Source organism: Lepisosteus oculatus, chromosome 7 (assembly GCF_040954835.1).
Source record: "Lepisosteus oculatus isolate fLepOcu1 chromosome 7, fLepOcu1.hap2, whole genome shotgun sequence".
Lineage (NCBI taxonomy): Eukaryota > Metazoa > Chordata > Actinopteri > Semionotiformes > Lepisosteidae > Lepisosteus > Lepisosteus oculatus.
Window position 1 is genome coordinate 14,053,356 of NC_090702.1, and position 21,108 is coordinate 14,074,463.

The 21,108-nt window shown below is 37.3% G+C and overlaps 1 protein-coding gene across 4 annotated transcripts in view; it reads right to left on the reverse strand.

Moving 5' to 3' along the window:
- mapk8ip2 (mitogen-activated protein kinase 8 interacting protein 2) overlaps positions 1 to 21,108 on the reverse strand; it is a 78,650-nt gene that overhangs the window by 29,523 nt on the left and 28,019 nt on the right. For all 4 annotated transcript variants that reach the window (XM_006633737.3, XM_015353237.2, XM_015353239.2 and 1 more), the window contains exon 2: positions 15,007 to 15,112. In XM_006633737.3, coding sequence (XP_006633800.2) covers positions 15,007 to 15,112 — 106 coding nt within the window. The remainder of the gene's footprint in view (positions 1 to 15,006; positions 15,113 to 21,108) is intronic.

Below are 21,108 nucleotides of genomic sequence, written 5' to 3' on the forward strand. Positions count from 1 at the left end.
TCCAGTATGCATCCTGCCTTGTGCCTCATGCTTGCTAAAATAGGCTACGGCTCTCCCTTAACCCTAAATTGGATGAAGCAGAAACTGGATGGATTCCCTTAAGTTTACTTGACATGCACTCAATAGTAAAGAGTAAATCAATAGGGACTTGCTTGGAAGCCTTCAAACCTCTTGCATTATCTGGCTAAAGTCATGCTTTTTGTTTGTGATTCACATGATAATTGCTTAGATTATGTGTCTTAAGAACTCCCTTTATGGAAAACATTGCAACATTTACAAAATAGAAGTTGAGAACATGGCATATTTAAAAAATGCCCATGTCATGAAATTCCCAGTTGACTTTAAAAAGGTTGAGCTGTTTAATGAATGGTTAGGTTTTCTTTAGGTGCATGTTTAACATACACACGTGTGAATATATACAGGACACTTAGTAATAACTATATATACTGTACATGCAATGAAATTGTGTATTTAACAAATTATCACATAGGTTTCTGTCATACAAAAATGCATTGCTCCTGTTATTTACTTGCGCAGGTTTATTTATCGAAATGTATAACTTTTCAAATCTTTATTTACAGAAAAGCTGTAAACTAGTATAAGTGTTGGCAGCAAGGTGGCATTCACCAGTCCTCTCAACAAAAGCAAGATAAAGCACATCTTCGTTCTGCCTGCATAGCATCTGAGGAAGTATATAGACAACTATCCAGGCAAGGACACAAGCAATCTCTAGGACACTTTTCTCTGTCTTTTTCACCACTTATAACACAATTAAACATAATCTGTTACAGACTCCCCAGGTAGCTTCAAATTCACATTAACATAAAAAGCAATGCTGCTCTCACAATGCATTATATCCCTCTTCACAGAAAGCATTTACAGCACATATGGTGAAGATTGAGAACTGGTTCTTAAACAAGTGGATTACCCATCATCAAAGTGTGACAGTAAGGCTCAGGTGGCTGTCTGTAGGCTATTTATAAAAACAGGTTTTCAGGCACAATTGGCTGCTGTGCCTTAGGAAAACCCACTTTATTTCCATTTGCTTGATGTTTTGCTTAATCTATTTAGAGTCTTTAAAGAAGTGCCCACCAAGGCATAAAACTAGGCTGTCTGATGCTTGTCTACCAGCATTTCTTAACTGCATACAACGTCTTAAACACTTAAGGTTACTTAGTCTCCAAACTAATGGGATTAATATAGAATCTGATTTCAAACAGTAAATTTAATTGGTTATTGTGGCCTTTTTAGTGTTTAGGAACTCTGATTCAGACTTTTCTCCTCATTAGAGAAAGATGAATTAGCGACCTGCTGTGTTTCCATTACATCACTCATCTCCGAACGAGCTGATGAAAAGGAAGCCAAGTCTGAACGTCATATGGGTAGTAAAGTCATAGTCACAGCTGCGACTAGTACTCCACATATTCTTATTAATCCACAAAACAAATCCAGGTATTATTAATCCAGGTAACAAATGAACAGAACAATATTATACAAATATATTGTTGTTTTATAAAATTTTCAATATTTTCCCAGTAAACCACAAGTTATGACTTATAGTATGAGAACAGATAAGGTACAAAAACAGATACACATGATTTTGTCAGTATGAAACTATCCATGCATTACCGCACTGAACCATTAACCCTATTTGCAATTACAACCTGCTGTCCTGATAGTCAGCAATGAAGTTATCGTCAAATTGTGTGAAAGCAGCACAACAAAGAGGACACTACCAGGTTCATAAAACAAATTAAATAAACAAACAGAAAACTGAAGGTGAAGAGGAACTGTTACATTTCCTCCATTAAATGTGGTAAACACAAGGTGATTGGTACAGTATAAGCTAGACAAAAGGAACACAAAAGAGCATCGCTTGTTGATAATCATATGATTGGTGACACAAAAGATACAAAGCATATACCGTACATATTTACACAGGTACCAGGCAAATCACTCACTGTAAGTTAAAGCAAACATGGGCTGTAGGATATAATAAAACCTTCTTGAGAAAGTGATTTGAGCCTCAGCAAACAAAAGAGAGCAGACATTTTTTGCCTGCCTGCTAAACCTAACAGTGTCTTTGGAATTGATGAGCAACGCTTGTCTCCTTGTTGATAAATTCACTCTCATCACATTAATATTTCACAGGAAGAACTCCAGCATGAGAAAGGGCATGTCAGAGGGACTCCAAGATCAGAAAGAATAAAAACAATCAATAGAGAGTCTTGGGTTTCTAGAGTTCCTGTGTTTCTACAGTATATTATCTTGGGTTTCTGCAGGATTACTGGAAAGTGGAAGAGGGGTCACAAACATTGCAAGTTTTGGCCAGTAAGATTAACTTCTGTGCAGATTGAAGAAGGTTTATACTTCGTGTCATAAATGAGCACACTAACCAGAAAACAGCCAAGACAAATGTTAAAACTTAAGGAAAGTCCATAAAAAGACCTTACAGTCACAAAGTGTCTTTCAGGACTCTATGCAGACAGCACAATCTGTAAGGGAGTGAACGGACATGGGGAGGAGACGAGAAACTGGGCTGGTAGATGAACAGAGGGGCGTGACAAAGGTGCTCGGTCCGAAGTCCGAAGGGTGATCATAGAGAAATCCATAGGGAGGCAAATGTCCTGAGCTGTGTGGTCTATCCATGACAAAGGCAAACAAAGTTAAAAGCCAGAGTGGGATCCGACGAAGGGTCAGGGGAATAAAAAGGGGTAACGGGGACAGGCGCTCCAAGCCACGGACCCAGATGGTCAGGACGCCGGGGAAAAGGCTTGCCTTGGGACAACCTGGAAATTAGGCAAGCCTTGTGGTGTCCATATTCCAAAGCTGAGCCTGGAATAGTGGGAGCTTCTGGCTTTTAAAGGGGAGACTGGAACGAGAGACAGGTGCGGGAGATCGGGTAACATGTGAAAGAGCCGGAACGCCCTTAAGGGAAAGGGTTTACAATCGTGACACTTACATCTTTAGGCAAAATTGTCTTGGATGCAATATAGAAAATAGATACAAATTTGGACTTAGTTAACAGATCCACCAGTAAAGATGGCTGCAAAGTGTACTTGCCAATGTGGTAACAAATAAAGATGACCACTTTAATGTACCACAAAATCGATGTCAAAAAGTGACAAAATGTACATCTAAACTGTTCACAGAGGAAAAAAAGGCAAATGTACATTATAGCAGCTTGTAACTGAAGAAATCTGTACTTTTTTACAAACCCTTGCGCATAAGGTTTGCCTTTTCAGGGTCAACTGGGAAATAATGGTTCCAGAATGGCCTACAGTATGTATCCAATTTTTGCAAATGCATTTGTCTTTCAACTGAGCCTATGGTGCCAGTTCGCTTAAAAGTCTATGTAAATCCAATTAATACAATACACATGAATGCTGAGGTGTGGATAAAGGGGTTGCAATGCAGCAATATACTGTAGCTCATGTTCAGAAGTTCCTGTTGGAGCCTTTACTCACATTTTATTCTTATTTAAAGTCATGCACATCGTACTCTATCCAGTATCTAATCTCAAGAGAAGAGATTATTTGATATATATATATATTATAAATAGTTATATATAGTTTCCTTTTGTGTTGTGAAAACATGTCATCTTCCAACATATTCAAATGATTTTAGCAAAAACTGGAGTAGAAAGAAACAAGCACATTCATAAAATATACAAACCCAACTCGCACAGTAACACAAAATGGTGCTGGTAGTGTCAATAGTGTTATCTTAAAATATTTGTGCTGTTACAGATTTTTGTTGATCACTTCCAATTCACCAGACCATGGAGTTAGAATACATACTCTCCAATGCTTTTTTTCAAACAGTAAACTAGTAAACGGTAGTAGCAAGCTACAGGGGCAGCAAATTTATCTTTGCCAAAAAAAGACATTTAAGATGAACAGGAAAATCTACCGTACTGTATGTTTCCTTGGTTAATTTAATGGTGCCAAGGGATTCATTAACATTGGATCACGTCATATACAACTTCCACATGCTTACTAAGTAAAAAAAAGCCCTTGTTATCTTCTGCTATAAATTTGGCAGTGTCCTGGGATTAATTACCATAGATTTACAGAATTACCAAGGATATGTAATTGCATACTGGGAAATGTAATCCTACAACATTACTATAACAACTCATTTCTGTACAAAATCCACAAACCCATGTTTTCTGGAAACAGATTTTGAATCCATTGATTCCAGATGTTTGAATGTCATTCAATGTAAAACGTGAAATAAAAATATCAAGGGAGTGTCATCTTAAATTGTCTTATCATTACAACTATGTTGTCTAATAACCATATTTACTACAGCGCATACACTTATAATCTATTTCTGTACTGCTAAGCAGATTTGGTATTAGGGGATGCAAAGCTGTTCATGGTACCAAAAAAATCAGATTTCTACAAAAGTAAAATGGAAAATACAAAGCACGTGCCTAAGAGCAGAACTGTGTAATCTTCAGAGCGTACCAGTGTTTTAATTCTCATACCTAAACAAAATGCTGTACCTTTTTTTAACAGGGTCTCCTACACCACCAAAAACCTCTTCAATGTCTAGAATACTCAAGACTGCATCCACCCCTAAATACAGCTTTGAAATTATTGTTGGCTCAAACCATGGCCAAGTAAGTACAGTATACTATATCTCTCCTGCTGACAAAAATAAAAAGATACAAGAGATAATATTGGTGCTCGCGTAATAGTAAATTTGATTTAGTCAGGTTCTCACATAGAATGTGCCTATCATTTTTTTTTTCAATGAGGTGTTATAGAAGAGAATAAAAGGTAGATATTAGTCAAAACGAATGAGAAACCTTAATTGAATCAGGTCTTTTTTTAACAGTCCAGTGAACACATGCAGAGATCGGTGGATTGGGTTTCTGCAGGCATCAGCTGGTCCATTGCAGAAAATGACAGGCAGTGATTTGTAAGTGCATCTGGTGACTGGTTTAACAGAACTGACTCTGTGCCCTAGGGGTGTTTTTCAGATTGAATCACACAGGCTCTAGCAAATCCTGCTGTTCTGATTCTGCATACATATTTTTGAAGTTCCTGTGATTTTTTCTTGTTTTTTTTTTAATTTCTGTGTGCTGTTTTAGCAGTTTCAGTCAGGAACATTGTGAACATTTGCAACTGGAAGGCAAAAATAATTGTCAGTGGTTCTTGTTTTACATGGTAATGACTTTGGAGAAATGTAAACGGATTTAATCAAGGTTTTACCATGTGATTGAATTAAACCACAATTTTTGGATGACCCTTGGCTCACACAGGAAAAGATTATCAAGTATGTAAAAGAATATACAGTATGTAAACATAATGAAGACATTAGAAGGACAGTAAGACAAAAAAATTTAACCCGATATTATGTATTTCATGTACACGAATGTGTAAAATTCTAGTTGTCTTCTTGACACACTTGAACACTTGAGAGTTCAGGAGACTGACAGAATCTTTGAACCAACTCCAGGGTTGCCACAGGAAATCAATTGTTCTACCTGCAATAAAATTCTTATCCTGAATTCGATGTTTTTTACAGGAATTTAGTGTATGTAGCAGCCACAATTTCACTAAAGTGGAAGCTAGTCTGATTAGTCTGTAGTTCACCTGTTGTAAATAGTTCATGGGTTGTTAATTACGGAGAGTGGGGTGTGCTTGAGGGTTTGCTCTCTATAAAGAGGGGTTTCTTAGCAATGTGTGTAAATATATTATAAAGATCTTTTTTAGTGCATGTTAGAGAGCAGGTGGTATGTGCTGTCTGTAGCATTTGGCATTATTCTTCAAAAGACATTTTTGTTTTCCACCCAAATAAAGTCTGGAAACCTACTGGAATATTAGTCTTCCATCCAGATCTGGCTGGATGGAAGTTCACATATTCTGTTCACATACAGTTTGAAAGTCCTCAAACAGGTACAATGAGCAGAATCTTAGAAATTTAGCAAAGGCACTTCAGGGAAGTGATTTTAAATCCTGGTCCAGAGGCCACCTCAGTGCCTTATGGATTGTGTTCTAGCCGAGTCCTTAATCAAATGCTAATCGATATCAATTTTCCATTTGAGCTTACTTTGCTTTCAGCTCTTAAAAATGAATGGGTTTTGTAACTTGGAATCAAACCGATTCTTGGCAATGACTGTCAGAGCTGCACCCATTCAGGAGTGCTACTGTAGCTGACACATGACCTATAGGAAATAAGCAGAGGAAAAAAATCTCAACTGTGGGAGTGTCTGATACAGTGTTATTCCAGCTTGTGGCTATTTATCATTAATTATTCACCTTTTAAAAGCTTTTGTCAGAAATAAGTGAGCCAATTCTTAGTAAGTTGAAGAGAGACTACATAATGTCCTGCATGCTGCAGCTGTTCGAAATATTCCTTAGCTAAGGCAATTTTTGAATCAAAGCCCAGGATACAGAAGAAAAAAGTTTAAACAAGCAGGCTGGCACCATTGAGGACCAGTTATTAAGGACCCAATTGGAACAAACACTAACAGACTCAGAGAAGATCAGTAATATGCCCCACTGCTTTAGGACAGTAGTTGCAATTAGCTTTTGTTTTTTATACAGGTTTTAGAGCAGTCAAACAAAAACAAAAGTATTAAAAGCCATGTCTAGATATACCTGTGTCTCTGACTCAGACAAACCAAAACTGGCCCGTACTGTGTTAGTTTTCTTTAAGGATTCATGCCTACACTAAATATTATTGACCTCACAGTTTCCTAGTTTGCTCACAGTGCAATATTGATCAATTTCACATATATGAAAATGAGCTACTCTACAAAGGTCTAACAAAAAAATTGTCAACAAGCATACTTTGTATATTTTTGCAGACCAGTAGTCATAAAATATTTAAAAATTATGTTACTGTGTATAGGTGTTGGCTAGATGATGGTACAAATGTTGTTTTGCTGTAATCATATCCCAGGATTGACCATCACAGAATAAAATGTCAGGCCACGAAACCTGACTTATAGTAGATGGTATAAATATGGTAAAAGTCACAAATAGAACTTTTAGTTTTTTACCAGGCTCCAGCTCCCCCATATCCTTGAATTGGATGAAGTGGTTTAACAATGGATGGATGAAAGACGCTAACGAATATTTTTCTGTTCAAAGCCAAGGTTTATAATAAAATGTATATAGCACCTTCAAAGGCAATAATATCAAACGTTTTTACAATACATATAAAGCACATCACATCAATAATAAAATTCAAAAATTGCATATGAAGACAAAGTGAACAGAAGACAAAACATTCAGAAAAAAGTTATTTAAAACTTTCAAGGCTAGATGTAAGAATATTCAGTATGGCCAAATCCCTGAATTTCTATTTGAATTTTTTCTTGTTCCAACTTTTAACTGGATTATTATGAATTTATTCATCAATATCATCAGTTTTAGACATATTTTCCAAACTTGTCCTGTTTTTTTTCGTATAGTCACTATTTTATACAGACACACCTCCTATCTAATTTATCTGCAAGTCAAAAGGGTAAAAAGTGCTACCATTGCAACACTCTTTTTTTAATTGCAGGACATTCTGGTTAAATAATTCATGACTGCAGCACATTGCTCAATGCTGAATTCTCAAGCCTCTGACAGAGGAGATCAAATAGTTTCTTTCCTTGTTTCCGTCTTTACTGCACTCAGTGGTGTAATGAACATATACCGTAAAACATATTAATAGTTCTGTGGATAAAAATGGCTACATTAGAAAGTGTCATACGTTCCCCCTTTAGTCTTATTGTCTACTTTGAAAAATTGTTAATAGCTGAAAACAGTTTATTCTGGATTTATGAGCATCTAGACAGAATTGAAAAGGTGATGACATCTTGTCAGATAAGCAAGAAGGTGGATGTAATGCTTAGGTAGTAACTACAATGCTATATACACAGTAAGAGCATAAGAAGGGTTACACACAATATGAAGTCACTGTGAACATCTTGTGGACTTGGTTGCTGGTAGCTAATTGGTGATCTGATCTGCTCCCAAAACAGGGCAGGATAAGATTTTTTCCCTACTCTTGCATCTCTTTGTGTAAAGTTCCCCTTTTCTCTTGTTTAAATAAGTGTCATTTCTATGTGTGTTATCTGGTGCTTGCCTCATGCCATCTCTGAAGAAAATCGGTGTGACTTTGTCAGTACTTTCAGATTTTAAATACTTGTATTGAGACGATACTCTTCTCTGTTCAATACTACGTGATTCAGTTTCTTTAACCCTGTTGTCTGTTGCAGGACTTTGATTAAATTACAGTAATTAACCTGCTGTCTGTCTTCTTTAAACAGACTTCTAGAGCAGCAATTTCTTCTGAACGCAGAGACCAAATTTGGATATGCTATTCTAGATTATGTTTTACTAATACTCTGTAACATTTATTGATTTATACTTTGCATTTTATGTCCTAAATATTTTTTAGAAACAACACCAGAAAATGAGTATCAATTCTGATAAACAGTTGTGTATTTGTGTTATTTTTTGAAGGTTTGGGGGTGTATTGGGTGGTACTGTAGGTAGGTTATTAGAGGGGAATTACATGACTTTATGTGACCAGTGGCCCATCCAAACAGGGTCACTGTTCTCAGCAGAGAATACAAAGACAAAAATAGAATGATTTATTTTTTAATACAAAATAGTAACCAACACAAAGTTCTTTTTATTTTCATTTTTGTTCGGAGCTCTGTATTCTGGCATTAAACTGTGAACTCTACACAATCAGCTTGACAAAGATAGGTTGCAGAAATAAACACTGCAGATTAAGAATGTGACGAATGGGAATTTTACAGATCCAGTGCTGAAAAGCCCTGGATCTGTGGCTATAAATAAAAATGCATTTTACATATTTCTGCAACCTGAAAATCAGCAGCCACAAGCATGCTTATTTACATTTTATTCTGAAGCAAAGACATAATCACTTTTCTTAGTTTTACAGCAATAAAGCTTTACTGTGTGAAATAATAGCTACTGTACATATAACATGATCCTGCCTATTCAGGAGTAGGACACTATTGTCAGGCCTGGTTATCAAAAACACAACAGGAATATGCAGTGTACATGCAGGTAAAAATATGAATATCAAAAACATGACTTTCTTAGCCACAGGGGAATTTGCTGAACATAAAATGCCAAAATAAATGCCTTTCTAATGCACAGCAGGTGAGTGGGTGATTTAGTCTGACTAAGAACTTATTCAATTTTAAGTTAATATAAGAGTACTAAAGGCATTTTTACCCATTTTCACATTTGGTTATTAATTAATTTACATAGTACTGATTTGTGTCTTGTCTACGTGCAGATACCAAATTGGCCAAACAAGGGAAAATGTCTTCCAGTACTACTGGAGCACACCTATGCTTTTTTGTCTGTATTGGACTGCTGTACTTCCCATGACATTCTTTTTTCTGGCTTCAAACAGCAGACCACACCTGAGGCTCTGAACAACTTGCAGATGTTAAAATATTACTCCAGTCTGCTACCTTCAGCAGAGGAAACAGTTGTAATATACATATTATAGAGGAACATGGACATGGAGACCTTCATACATGAAACCATACATCTTATACAAAATTCAGTATGTTTTTCTATGATCTTTAGCCTTTGCTCAACAAACTACAATGATGTTACGATTATGAAGGCATATTGTCAAGCCTATCTTAAACGGTGTATTTGTTTGTCTTGTGGGTTACATTTGCTATGTAGTATATGCTAATAACAGAGCTTGAGAGTTTGGAATCAACCTGACTGTTTCTTTCTCTAATACCCATTAGAGAGCACATTTTGACACACTGAAGTACACTTGTACATCTCTAAAAAAGACCTTGAGACACCATTGAGTTGGCAGCAAAACTGACACCAAGACACAGACACTTCCTGTGACAGTGACTTTTCAATGACACAATGACTTTGAAAAAGTCATTTTCTAACTATCAGTATCATGATCTTGGTTCTGCAGCCATTATGACAGAATGCTAAAAAACACAAATGGTTTTTATAGAGTGCTGGTATGATTGTCTGCTTCAAAATAATAGTGAGAATAACATGTTAACTATATAAAATACTCAAGGTGCTTTTTATAAAGAAAGTGGAATTGAGAAAATATTTAGCAGTGTATCACATTTAAATGTAACACCACATTTAAAGGAATCTGAAACATTGCTATTCATTTGTTATAGTGTTACTATATGTTCAGGTTTGGAATTTATTGTACTCATGAGTAACTTTCAAAAAAAGGAAAAGATATACAATGCATTGCAAATTTATTAAGACATTGCACAATGATTGAATATGGTAGAAATTTATTCCAACAGACATGGGCTCTAATTGCTGCCAAAGGTGCTTCTATGTTGACTAAAGAAATATTGAGTTCTCTAGTCTGAATATTAAGTAACGTATTTAAGTTTATCTTAGGATTTTGCTGATTAAAACTTATCTTACCTGTAGAACTCTTCCACCTTTGCATAAATTCTAAGCTCTGAAGTTTAAAACGTGTATGGATCATTTTGAAATTTTGAAATAATCTGAAGCATGTTAACACTTTTGCATGGCACTGTTAAACATAATAACATATTGAACAATAAATAATAGGAGAATATTTTATATATATTGAATTATGCCCAACAGCTTCCTGTGAAGCACTCCAAACAACACCAAAGTAGATCAAAACATCTTTACATCCATTTTCTAACCGCTTCATCGAAATCATGATCACTAGACAGCGAGAGATTATCCTGGAAAGCAACAGGCACAAGTACGCCAGTCCATGGAAGGGCAGACCAACAGACATGCACTCACTCATAACAAGGCAAATTTTCCCAGAAGCCAATTAACATACAGTACCAGTATGGTACTCATGGAGAAAACCCACACAAACACAGGGAGAACATACAAAGTCCATTGCAAGGCAGCAATGCTAACCATTGTGCAACTGTGCCATCTAGATCAAAACATAAGTCAAAGAAAAAATCGGCTAACAGCCTTTAGCACTGATTTTACTGTACATAGAAATCTTTCCCGGAATGGAAATGACGACAGAGTAAAAATTCGCAAAGATGTTAAACAGTTCAATTATTCGGTCACATCTGAGATTTTACATTAATGGGAATAAATCCAATACACCAGCTACTTCTAATTTATGCAAAGCCATTTTATATGTGTTCCTGTATGATGCACAAAGATAACATAAACATAACATAACATAAAGCTCATCAACACTTTCTTTGAGGGCACTCTTGATTTAAGACTAGGAAGAACAGCACGTGAGCTTTGCTGCAAATGTTTGGATTTATGGACAAACCCAAACAAAAAAAACAACAAAGATGCACGGTTCTAGATAGAGAATGTACATATAGGCGTTAATTCAGGCAATGGAATACCATAGATAAGAGTTATTTTCCCTTCACCTTAATAAGCAAAAGCATTTTTTACCGATGTGGTTTAGACTTTCAACAAGCCTTGCGGACGATTCTAACCCCAGGCCTAGACACTGCACACACTCAACTCGGCTTGAGACAAATACAAAGGAATGTACCAACAAGCACGCAGAATAAACATCTTTCCTAAAGCAGAACAGAAAGTAGGACACTTTAATTTTCACATCATAGTCCCAATGCAAACAATTATAAAATTCTTTAATTTAAATTATGAGAAATGGCACTGTATTCCGGCTTCTTTTTAAACCGCATTATTAATTGGTAGCAGAGGTTGTGCACTGCAAAGGTATTTTGCAAAAACTCGTGAATACATAGAAACGCACATTACTGTAGGTTTCTTTAAATTGGTTTGTGATACTAACACTACAATGGGAAACAAACACATTATATTACCCAGAGGTTCAGCTTTCAAACCACTGTGAACATATTGCAATTAACCTTTATCCTGAGATTTAAAAAGGTCGTACTTTTTTGTCATCTTGTTAACATGATGAAATTCTACTAATTCTGTACTGAAATATGGGTAAATCAGAAAATTAGAAGACAGATTTCCCTTACATATTTGAGAATAAATCAGATTCTTTAATGTGTCATGTTGATAAATATAGTGTTTTTGTAATTGGCTGTACCACTAACATATACATTTTACAATTCACATTCACAGTACATGTTCCTTTATGTAATGCTTTAGAATACTTTAGCAGGAAAAGGTAAGCAGAATACTATTTCTGGCACAGTACAAATACATATGCCCATGTTTAGATGGTTCAGCTAGTCCATCACATACAATCAACATTATTTTTTAGTCAAGCAACACAAAGAGGGATCCATCCTATTTAGTGTCTCTATCTGATAATCTCAAGGGAAGGAAAAACATCTCTGGGCTGAGTCAGACTTAACATTGCTGGCAGAGATTCAAAGATGTTGCCACGTCTTTAAAATCATGCTTTCTGACACAAAGCATTACATTGAGGTTGAATCTACATATTGATGGCTTTTTAACGAGTTTTCATGTATTTTTTTAAAGAATTTCATGGTGTCTTTCTCCAGTGACAAGGCCATATCCAATATAATAATGGATGTGTTAAGAAAATAATAATTGCATGATTTATCAGATATCACTCCCTGTATATACAGTATTTCAATGTCAGGAGTGCCGATAGTACAGAAAAATAATGTACTGTTAATTTGAAATCTGTAGCATTTGCAATAGTGTATTCCTAAAGTAACTCAATATTGTGTATTATTTGATAAATATTATTTCTTCACTGTCAGCATCACACATTCCATATATGATCATGATTAAACAATTGTAAAGTGTGGCATCTATTTTATTACATTCTCCTAAATTAACAGCTTGCACCTGCAAAATGCATATAAGCAAGTGCTAGTAACACAGTATCCTGCATCTTCTCTGTATATGGTGACACCCTCAAATGTATCTTTCTCCTCCACAGAAACGTCAGTGTCAGTAATCTGAGTCATGACAACAATGTGACAAATCCAGCTCTCTCTCAGCTGGGACTTGATCATGGCCACTCATTTTCTAGTAAAAAGAGCCTGCTGGCAGTCACGTATTTCTTAACATGGATAACAGCTTTAGTGACTAGACTCCAAGTCACAGCATTAATACAACAGTGAAATCTAAACCTGCAAACCAGAATATAGAGGAAAGTCTGATCTGGATCAGTTTGTACTCATTATTGCTTCCAGGAAAAGCCATCTCCTGAAGGCAGATAACGCAACTGAAACACCCCCAATATAGTGAGACACATCTGTACAGAATGTCACCTTTTTATTTCTTAGTAAAGTTCACCCATTCGTCTCATGCTGAAGTCTGAAAATCATTCAGATTCTAAGTTCTAAAAATCATTCTCCCGTGAGAAGGGCTGAATGAGATTCTTCTGTCTTCTGTTTACTGTCATCTGTTACTTGAGAGTTAACAATGTAAACCTTTGTAAACCCTAAAGATACTGTATGTTCAAGTGAAAAGAAAAGGAAATTTGCATTTTGCTTGCATGTATTTTTTTCTCTCTACTCTTCCTGATTGCATAAGACAACAGAGACTGCAATTTTCCTTGCTGCAATGAGTCAGGTTATGATTCTCCTCTTGTCGCAAGTGCCCTTGACTGAGATCAGAGCCTGGGTTTTTTATATAAAAATATGTACAGGTCCTAAGGATTAAGACATAGTCTCAAAATGCACAGTGAAGCCATGTTTATATACTTAATCAGCCAGTAGATGCTGGCATGTAGTCTCTGTTCTAAAAATAACCCCTCAATTCTTTCGAGCACAATGCAATGAAATACGTCTGTTATGTTCTCGCATATAGATGCTTGTGGTTTCTAACCTAAACTCTGCATAGCAGTAACTCCTGTGGGTCACAAATCTTCCACTGCAGGCATGGCACCATGCCATAGTAATAAAACATTTACATTGCAAAGACTGAAGGGGAAAATGCAGACAGTTCTTTGGTCTGAATAAACAGTTAGCACTATGAGCTTAAAGGACACAGAAGCACTGTGCTTGCTAAGTCCTGAATTCTGTGAGAGATTACTTAATAGCAAGGTTGTTGAATCATCTATTTGGGGAAATGCATGACTAAACATTATAAGATCCTTTAAGGTAGCTTATATTCAATCACTTTAAGGACTGTCGTAATCAAGCACACACAAGCATCCAAGAACCAGCTGGAAAACAAGGCCATCTGTGATGAGAGTCAGGTGTTAGTGAAGCCTTAGGATCTACACTACACAACATTCCAGCAAAATAATACTTATCCCTACTGAGGAGTGATGGACTCCGAATCTTTTAGTTTTTCATTCTTTTACTGTTCATTGCAGCCAGGACCTTATGTAACCGTGATCTATTCAGTCACAAATAAATGTATTATACGATTTATTGAATTATACAAGATATTTGTCTAGAACCTCGTCCGGAATCCCCTAGAATCTATATAGCATCTTGAAAGTTCTGAAACCAAAAACTAATGGACACTAAATTACGTTACGTTCTTCAATTCCTAGAACATTCTAACATCAAGACACTGACAATCCAGAACATTCTAATACCAAAATAGTATAAAGCTATTTTAATACAGAACTACATACAGTATGCATACTGATGTTTTACAAAAGGACAAAAGATTTCCCACACCTCATTGATAGAAGAATATTTGAAATACCTGACACCATCAAGAGAATTCTTCAGGAACTCAAAGTTAAAACTTCTTTGTGATTTGCATAAGATCTCAATAAAACCTCAGACTAATATCATATACACTGAAAAACAAAGCATTTACATGAACTCAGGAGCCTGAATTCTATACAAAGTTATAGTGGTTTATTTCACAACCCTATGTTAATGTGTCCAAAATTAAACTTTCTGGAGAAAGAGAGACCATAATTTTCACCAGGAATCTGCTCACTAAGGTATAATAACTGGGATATGGACAAGTTGGCTTCACAAAGAGATTTTTTTGCTTAAATACCCATCCACCAAGCCAAAGCAGTGACCTTCTTGGCATGATTTACTGTATAGGGGAGTTTCAACTGTCTTTTTATAAACAGTTTTGAAGCATGTTTTACCTTATCATATGGATCCGAGTCGTAGTTCAGTCCAATCCCACAGTCATCTGTAATTTCTGATAAGTCCTCATCATCGAATTCCTCCAGACTGATATCATGTGCCGGCCTGAAAAGAAAGAAGCCATTAACACTTATAATCCCATTTTTATTCTTCAAAAGGAAATTGTTTTGGTACTCACACAGCATCAGAAAGTTATGGCATGTGATTTCTGAAATATTGCCTGCTGAAAGATTAATTTTGAAATATCACGTACTATGACAGTCTGCTCCAGTTTTAAAATGATGAATAGACACTCGTTCGCATATTTAAGTACTTTCACAGAGATAGAACTAGGATCAGTAAATTAGCAATAGACTGCGATATCACCTCCAGTGCACTGTCAGTCACTATAAAGAACCCAGATCTTAGCCTGTGCAAATGATTGTTTATTCTGCAAATACATTTTTATTTAACACTTGTAGTGTGCTCTCTGAAGGCACCAGTTCTGTAGGGTTTGGGCATTTACTGGGACAATTATTAATTGTAGCAGTAAATCACAAAATGATTCTTTTGATGGCTTTAGAATCCAACCATGCGATATAACTCAAACAACGCACACACAAAGGTACTAATACACGAGGATACATTTATTAATACATAGAATATGCATGTAAACCTAACAGATCTTATTGAGAGGGTTATCAGAATACAAAAGGTATATATTCAGTCAGTTACAAAGTGTTACAAATATCAAGAGGACATACGTTCAGTATAGACCGTTTCGTAAATGAACTTGGTTATAACTTCTACATTAGATACTCAAAACAAGTACATAACTCTTAGGAATTAAATTGATATCAACTGGTTGGGATAACAATTGAATTCTCGAGCTGTAATGCATTGAAGTTGAATACTCATCCAATCTCTGGGGATTCAGGTCTCCTGCGGGCACAAAGAAACAGTTGCAGGCTGTTGCTGTCCAATCCGCGCTCTCTGGCTCGGTGCCAGGCTGTGCTGTGCGGTTTGCGACGGTGCGCTGCAGATGCTCACTGACCTGCTAGTTAGTGTTGGCTTTAACTAGCAAAGTTTGTGCACAGGAGAAAAGATGACTGTGAGTCCCAGCAAGTCAGGAAGAGGACCGGTTCGTTCCTGATGAAGCGCTAGTTCTGAATAGTGATTCAGCTGTCCACAGTTCTGACCTGTTCACGAGGCCTGCTGCTGGTGCTAACCTCGGGTGGATCCTTTGGTTACTCTCTGGCAACCTCTGTCTCGACTCTTAGAACAAAGGAAAGTTCTGGCACTCGGACACACTGGCCGTTCTGTGGTTGTCCGGGCTGAGTCTCAGGATGGTCAGGAGGTGCGCTGCGAGAATGTCCTGCCCTCAGGAGCCTTATGCTCCTGGGCTGTCCTGCCCTGGAATTCTCCTTTGAATTCCCTTTAGAAAAGCCCACAGAATTCTCCCAGGCCCTCTGTGTTGCCTGTTTTTACCTGGAGGAACTTCAGCTCGTTGACTGGCTAAAAGTTCCATGGGCATCAGAGTCCCACGTGGGTTACTCGGCCCTACCAGTCCCTGATTGGTTGATCAAGGTGAGATATGAGTCACTTACTCCTGACACTTAGGAATGCAGTCCAGATGTCCATCTGGCACTCCCTAGACAGATAGGCGCCAATGGATGACCATTGATCATGATAGCCAGGCTTAGCTAAGTGCATCCCCCTTTGGGAGCTGTCCCTTATCAAAAGAAAAGATCTTTAAATCAGCCTGCATGAATAGTTTCTCTGTGGCTGCACCACAGAGATGAACAGAGAGATGAGGCCTCATTTAGGAAAGCACCGCAACACTTAATTCTGCCTTATTAATAAGCATTGCTGCTACACACTGCTAATTACATTGTTATGGTGTCTATTTCAGACAATCAAAATATGTTCATCATTATATTTTTATCAGGTACATGTCCAATACAATCAAGTCTTTCTTTAAAAAAAACAATGCTGTATCATTAAGCAGCCTTCGATTTACTTTTTCATCAAAACAGATTTCACAGGATTACACATCATAACCTCTGAATTACTAGTCTCATGATTCATAGTGTAAGTACTGCATTGCAGGTCTTATGATCTGGATAGCATTTCACACAGAGCTGTTTATACAGTATATGTGTACTGTAAAGTGGGTTGGGTGTCAGTATGCTATCTAAAGGCTTACAATAGAGGCTTAACCAGTACTTAGAATTAAATAAACATGATAAAAGTTTTTGAGAAGGTCAGTCTCACACTCATAACTGAACCTCATTCTTTCTGGAAATAAGGAAATCTTTCAATATTTGTAGAAGATATGTGCTTGCTAAAGACATTGCAAAACATTATACAAATGAGCAACAATAACATCTGGTTATTTCAAGTTTAGTATATTGTATTTTAAAACAAACATCTTAGTTCACCTTTACTCTAATATAATAGCCATGTTAAGCTGTAAAAAAACAACTACTGTGTTCAAGAAGAGTGAGTAAAGAATTCAAGCCAGAATTCATTCCCACATACAATGAAATGTCCCTGTGGAGACTGGGATTTTAATAATGTTTACATGTTCAGTTTCTGTTTGTGTCCATGTTGCACTCCATGCAAATATAGTGTCAAACTAATTTACCCAACTAGATTTTCATTAAGCAGCCTTTGATTTACTTTTTCATCAAACAGATTTCACAGGATAACACAGATTCACAGGATAAATATTTTTTAAATGTAATTGCAAACCCATCCATCCATCCATCCATTTTCTAACCCCTTCATCCAATACAGGGGGAGCCGAAGCCTATCCTGGCAAGCAACGGGCGCAAGGCAGAATACAACCTGGACGGAACGTCACAGACACAGACACAGACACAAACATGTACACATCCGGAGCACCTCAGGAAAACCAATGGGAACACAGAGAGAACCAGCGTAGTAAATTATTTCCAAAAACAAACAATGAATGCTCATATAACTTAGGTAAATGTGCACCTCCATTTCAGAAAAGCAGTCACAGTCAGCTAGTGACACAGTTCATAGTATAATGTTCAGTCTCTAAAACACTGGACCTAGCCAGCGTGGTGTGGGACTGTCACCACTTGAGCCATTGGAAGAGCTGAAAGTCATTTTTAAAAAACAGCTCTTGTCAACAGGAACATCGCCTAATCTAGGCAAAACAGTGCATTCTACAAATACCAGCATTATTCACAGCCTTTTTAGATGGGTAAATCCATATAACGTGTTTCTGGAATTCTCGTGGGGATGGTATAGGAATCGTAACAGAGCTTTGTAGATTTACATAATGAATGCTCATTAAGTTTCAGTCCTTGTAACAGTTATAACACGATCCCTTCAAATATGGAACGAATTCTCTTTCCTAATTAACCTTTTGCCTATACTACTATAAGCTAAATGGCACATTTCATTAAAATAGACTTGCATGCTAAACTAAATATGCCTTTCCAGACTTTATGATTACTATGGTTCATAATTCATGCATGTATTTGCATAATATAACTGGCTAATATATTTCCACTGTGTAACTGGCTAATATATTGCTTAGACTGTGCAATTTAAAATCCTGGAGAATAGTGATGAATTTTATCAATTTATTTACCATACAGGGGACTCCAGCTGGTCTGAGACCAGACTTTGTTTTACATCGCAATTAAACAGTCTGTACACAGTGTTCAATAGAATTTTTTTTATTTTTAATTCAGCCTCTAACATTAATTTATTCATGTTTAACACAAGGTGGCATATTTGCTCTTAATGTAAATAAGTGATCTGCATCACAATTACTTCTGGTGAATACTTTTCTTTTTATTGATCGTGTAATATTATTAGAGATAATCCAGCACAAAATGCTTCTGGATAAAGATTTCACAGGATCATTTCAATGGAACAATTATTTTCTCAAAACCTGAGAGTGGAGTGTGACAGCAATTTCATTAATAAAAACATAGGGAAAGTTAAAAAAAGCTCCTAGAACCAAGGCTCTCATCCAGTCGTTCTTGAAAGAAGCCAGGATATCACCTATGAAAGTATGGCCATAAGTCTTCCTGTCAGCAGTTTTAAAAGCACTTTCCCATGGTTTCCCCTTCTGCACTCTGGTCTGAGGAAGACCATTGGGTTGGCTTTGTCAGTGCAATGCCTTTGAGGATGCTACACACTTAAATCAGAACCCTATCCTGCTTTAGTTGAAATTAGATGCAAACTATAAAAACAAACAGAACAAAGCACATTTCAAGGCACACAATAAGAAAAAAGCAGGAAAATGAAGGTGTAATAAACCTAAACTTACACGTCATATACTGTATAAGCCTATAAAGGGATGGACCAGTCAAGACCTGGCCAGGGTAGAGTAATGCTGTTCATGGCTCCATCTACTGTATATAAAGTATGTTGAATTCTTGTTTGATAAGTTACTGTTAATAATACTTGCAATTTAATTAAAGTTTTTTTAAATCCATTTCATGCTGTATAATACAAATTATACAAAAAATACTATAATAGTTTCAGTAAGTGAAAAAAATATTATTAAGACAGAACAAACATTTTACTGAATCGGAACAAGTAATAGGTTTATTCCATGCTGAAAAAAAGAAGAAAGAGAACACAACGTTTCGGCCGTGGAGCCTTCTTCAGGTGTGAGAGAGACAGGGCAGTAGGCAAAGGTAAAGTAGCGGGAGAACAAAGGTTGGGAGGGAGGAGGAGTGAGAGGCGGGAGCAGGGGACAGAAAGAGAGGCCAATCAAGAGGTGTGAAGTCAGAATGGGTGCAGAGAGGTGTGAAATGAAACTTCCAATGAATGGAGAAAATTTAAAAGAACAGTAATCTGTCGTTAAGGGAATGGAGAATGTGTGATCCTAACTGCAGAATAATTTTAGTTTCGGTGGTCTTTCTGATGTATGAGTTCGGAAAACCGTCTTTGAGAACACAGACGGAGAGATTAGTGTGGTCGTGGCCGTCAGAGGTGAAATGAGAAACAATGGGCTTGGAGAGATCTTTAATTTTCACAGCCCTGACGTGTTCTCTGAAGCGGTCTCCGAGTCTCCTTCCTGTCTAACCTCTAACCTCACCCAAGGTCTAACCTCACCCAAGGAGAAAATCAGGCGCTCCAGTCTCTCCGCAACAGGGATGATATCATCATCAAACCAGCGGACAAAGGAGGTGCTGTTGTGGTGTGGCGTAAGGATCTATATATCTTTGAAGCCTCTAGACAACTAACTGACACTTCTGCCTACCTTCCTCTCCAACAGGACCCTACCACTGACTACCAAAAGGAAGTGGTATCCACCATTTCCCTTCTTATCAGCAGTAACGAGCTCCCCCAGGAGGCGAACCGGCTCATCATGGAACATCCACAGGTATCTCAATTTTACCTCCTCCCCAAAATCCACAAACCGGACACCCCTGGACGCCCCATCGTATCAGCATGTAACTGTCCAACTACTTACATCTCAGCCTTTCTCGACAGCCTCATGAGACCGCTGGTTGAAGATCTTCCCTCATACATCAAAGACACCAACCACGCGCTCCAACTTTTCAATGATTTCCAATTTCAGGGTACCGAATGCCACATTTTTACCATGGACATCACATCTCTGTACACCGTCATTCCCCATAATGACGGCCTTACAGCACTCAAGCACACGCTGGACAAACGCACAGTGCTTGATCCACCCACCCACACCCTGGTACGCCTTGCAGAATTGGTCCTCACACTGAACGCATTCTCTTTCAATAATCTTTTTTACCAACAGGTCAGTGGAGTTGCCATGGGCACCAGAATGGGACCCAGCTATGCCAACATTTTTGTCGGCTGGGTAGAAGAACGCTTCTTCGCCTCCTACACTGGCTATGTCCCTGACCTCTACAAACGATATATTGATGATTGCGTCGGTGCCGCCACATGCTCCAATGATCAGCTCAAGTTCTTCCTGCACCATTTCACCAACTTCCACCCGTCCCTCAAATATACAGTTCACATATCTTCCACCACTCTTCCGTTTCTAGACATCCACTTGTCTATCAACTACCCCCGACTTTCCACTTCAGTTTATTACAAACCCACGGATTCACACAGCTACCTCCTGTACAGCTCATTTC